Genomic DNA, 2,999 nt, shown 5'->3' with positions numbered 1-2,999 from the left:
AGTGGTGGTGGTATTATTGCTTTTTTTTCTTTCTTCCATGAATTTTTTTTTTAAGTAATTTATAAGTCTGCTGCGTGTAAATTAAAACCAGATCTGTATTGTACAAGGATATATTATCCTGTGTCACCCACGCTAGGAATGGTTTAAACAAGGGAAAAAAAATCCCCGAGAAATAAAAGTGTACTTCTGTAAAGGTGAAGCAGTTGTGGTGCTGATGACACCCCAAAGCACCACTGGGTTCAGCGGCTTGGGGGGCTTTTCCCTTCTGCTCTCAGCCTGTCATGTGGTCAAAGTGCAATTGGACAAAGCCCCGCCCCCCAGTGTTTGATGTCATATATTATAATAGATTCTAATTTTGCTTATTTCTATGCACATTATTTCTGGGTTTTTTCTGATTTTTTTCTATTCAGATAATTTTCAATTTATTTATTCAGATTATTTTAATTTTATTTATATTGAGATTATATTCAGGTTATTTTTAATTTTATTTCCATTCAGATTATTTCTGTTCAGATTATTTTCAATTTATTTCAATTCAGATGATTTTTGTCTTTGTATTCAAATTATTTCTAATCATATTGACTGAGATAATTCCTCTTCAATCTATTTATCTTCAGATTATTTATTCTATTCTGAATTCTATTCAGATGATTGAATTCAGATCCCTTCAGTTTGGTTCCATTCGCATAATTTATTTTCAATTTCTACTCAGATCATTTTAGATTCTTTATTTTGATTTATTTTCACAATTCAGATTATTTCTCATCAGCTTTTTTTCACTGACATTCTTTCTAGACAGATTCTTTTTTGATTTATTTGTAGTCAGATTATTTCATTGATTTATAATTACTCTTACAGTCATACTATTTCATTCATATTATTCATATTCAGATAATTTATTTTCAGTTTATATTCAGATCCTTTCAGATTCTTTCTTTTCACTCTATTTATATTCAGATTCCTTCCAGTCAGTTTATTAATTCAAATTCTTTCCAAACAGATCATTTATATTTATCTTAGTTTTATTCAGATAATTTCTTTTTAATTTATTTGTCATCAGATTGCTTCAATTTTTTAATTTTCATTTCATTTTTATTCAGGGTATTTCTCATCAGATTATTTGTAGTCATTTATAGTCAGAGAATTTATTTTCAATTTCTTTATAATCAGATTATTTCATTTTATTTCTAGTCACATTATTTTTATTAATCTTATTTATATTCTGATTGCTTAATTCCTATTATTTAATTCCAGTTATTTAATCTTACTTGAATCTCTCTTATTTATAGTCAGATAATTTATTTTAAATGTACTTCTTTTCAGATGGTTTATTTCTATGTTATCTATTTACAGGCGCGAGGACACTGGCTGCAAACCCCCCTCTTTATTCCAGGTATAAAACTGGGGGGCAGAGCAGGAGCCCCCCAGGACAAGGCTCAGTCACCACGGGTCCCGTGGGATCACAGAGCTGAAGTCACACCCTGTGGGTGAAGGACAGTGATTGCGTGAGCAGTATCACCCCAAGGCTGGCATCACCCCCAGCCAGTGTCACCCCAGGGCTGGCATCACCCCTGGGCTGGCGTCACCCCAAGCCAAAGTCACCCCTGGGCTGGTGTTACCTCTGGCCACTGTCACCCCTGGTCAGTGTCACCCCTGGGCTGCCGTTACCACTGGACTGTGTCACCTCTGGTCAGTGTCACCCCTGGGCTAGTACCAACCCCAGGATGGCCATCACCCCTGTGGCCAGTGTCATCTCTTGGCTTGCATTATCCCCAGCCAGTGTCACCCTTGGACTTGTGTCACGCCATGGGCTAGTGTCAACCCCAGGGTGTCATCATCCTTGGTCAGTGTCATTCCTGGGCTGGTGTCATGCCCCCCTGCCCCCGGGCTGGTGTGACCCCTGGTTGCAGTGGGTCCCCATGGGTACTATTGCCTCAGCAAGGGCATCTTGCCTGGGCCTGTGGGTTCCTCCAGCGCTTGGGACAGCAGCACCTGTCAAGGCACCTACCCCAATGAGATGCTCCTGGTGCTTCTGGAACCCACTTGGGGACATCCCCCTGCTACCAGCTGTCCCCAGTGAAGCTGGCCCCACATCCCAGCTGCCAGCAGCGTCCCATAGTCCTGGCCACCACCTGGAGATGGGAGCATGGGCACCTTCACACCCTGCAGCATCCCAGGGTGACAAGACCCAGGGTGGAGGTGACAGGGTGTCAATGCAAGGTGACATCGGGCTGGGGGAGGTCAGTTCTTGAACATGTCACACAGCAGCTTCTCCATGGGGGTGTTGCCGATAGTGCGGCGGAAGAAGAGCAGCTCCACGTGCTCGGAGGAGATGAAGCGCAGCGCTGGGAGGAGCAGCAGCAGCTTCCCGAACCTGGGGGCACAGCAGTGGCCATGGGTGGGTGTCCCTCACCCCTGGTGTCACCCGTGGGGATGTGGGAACGCAGTACCTGACGGGTTGCCCAGGGTAGTGAGAACGGTTGTGCTGGCCCAGCATCACCTGCGACTGGTCCTGCAGGTTCTCCACCTGTTCTGGGTCCTTCAGGCCACGGGTCTCTGCAGGGACAAGGGTGTGAGGGGTGGTTTGGGAGCGTGGGAACAGGCAGCAGCGGGTGCTGGTGGGTCCCCTAACCTGGTTTGAAGAGCACCACGGCCTTCATGCAGGCGAATTCAGTGGGGTCAACAGCCAGTGCCTTGAAGCGACTGAGGGTCTCCTGCAGAGCCCGAACATCCAGGGCAGCTGGCAGCAGCTTCCCAGGTCCTGGCTCAGGGACAGCCAGCAGCGGGCAGCTCTCCAGAGGCATGGACCACTGAATGGCACAGAGCAGGAACAGCTCACTCCACGCTTCCTCCAACAGGATCACCTGGGGACAAGGGTGGGAACCCCAAAAACCCATCACCCCCAAAGCCTCCAGCATGGTTGGTTGGGTTGGCATCTTATGATAGGCTGGACCCTGCGGTGGATGTTGGGATGCTCCAGCCATCCCCATCCCACTGGT

At 45.9% G+C, this 2,999-nt stretch overlaps 1 protein-coding gene across 1 annotated transcript in view; it reads right to left on the bottom strand.

Moving 5' to 3' along the window:
* Nucleotides 1-2,215: 2,215 nt before the first annotated feature.
* NR2E3 (nuclear receptor subfamily 2, group E, member 3) overlaps nucleotides 2,216-2,999 on the bottom strand; it is a 3,607-nt gene continuing 2,823 nt past the window's right edge. The window contains exons 6-8 of the mRNA XM_010017425.1: nucleotides 2,633-2,864; nucleotides 2,451-2,556; nucleotides 2,216-2,374 (exon numbers count right to left, since the gene is read on the bottom strand). Coding sequence (XP_010015727.1) covers nucleotides 2,242-2,374; nucleotides 2,451-2,556; nucleotides 2,633-2,864 — 471 coding nt within the window. The 3' untranslated portion in view covers nucleotides 2,216-2,241. The remainder of the gene's footprint in view (nucleotides 2,375-2,450; nucleotides 2,557-2,632; nucleotides 2,865-2,999) is intronic.

Source organism: Nestor notabilis, unplaced genomic scaffold (assembly GCF_000696875.1).
Source record: "Nestor notabilis isolate BGI_N333 unplaced genomic scaffold, ASM69687v1 scaffold23726, whole genome shotgun sequence".
Classification (NCBI taxonomy): domain Eukaryota; kingdom Metazoa; phylum Chordata; class Aves; order Psittaciformes; family Psittacidae; genus Nestor; species Nestor notabilis.
This window is presented reverse-complemented; position numbering and strand designations above follow the sequence as displayed.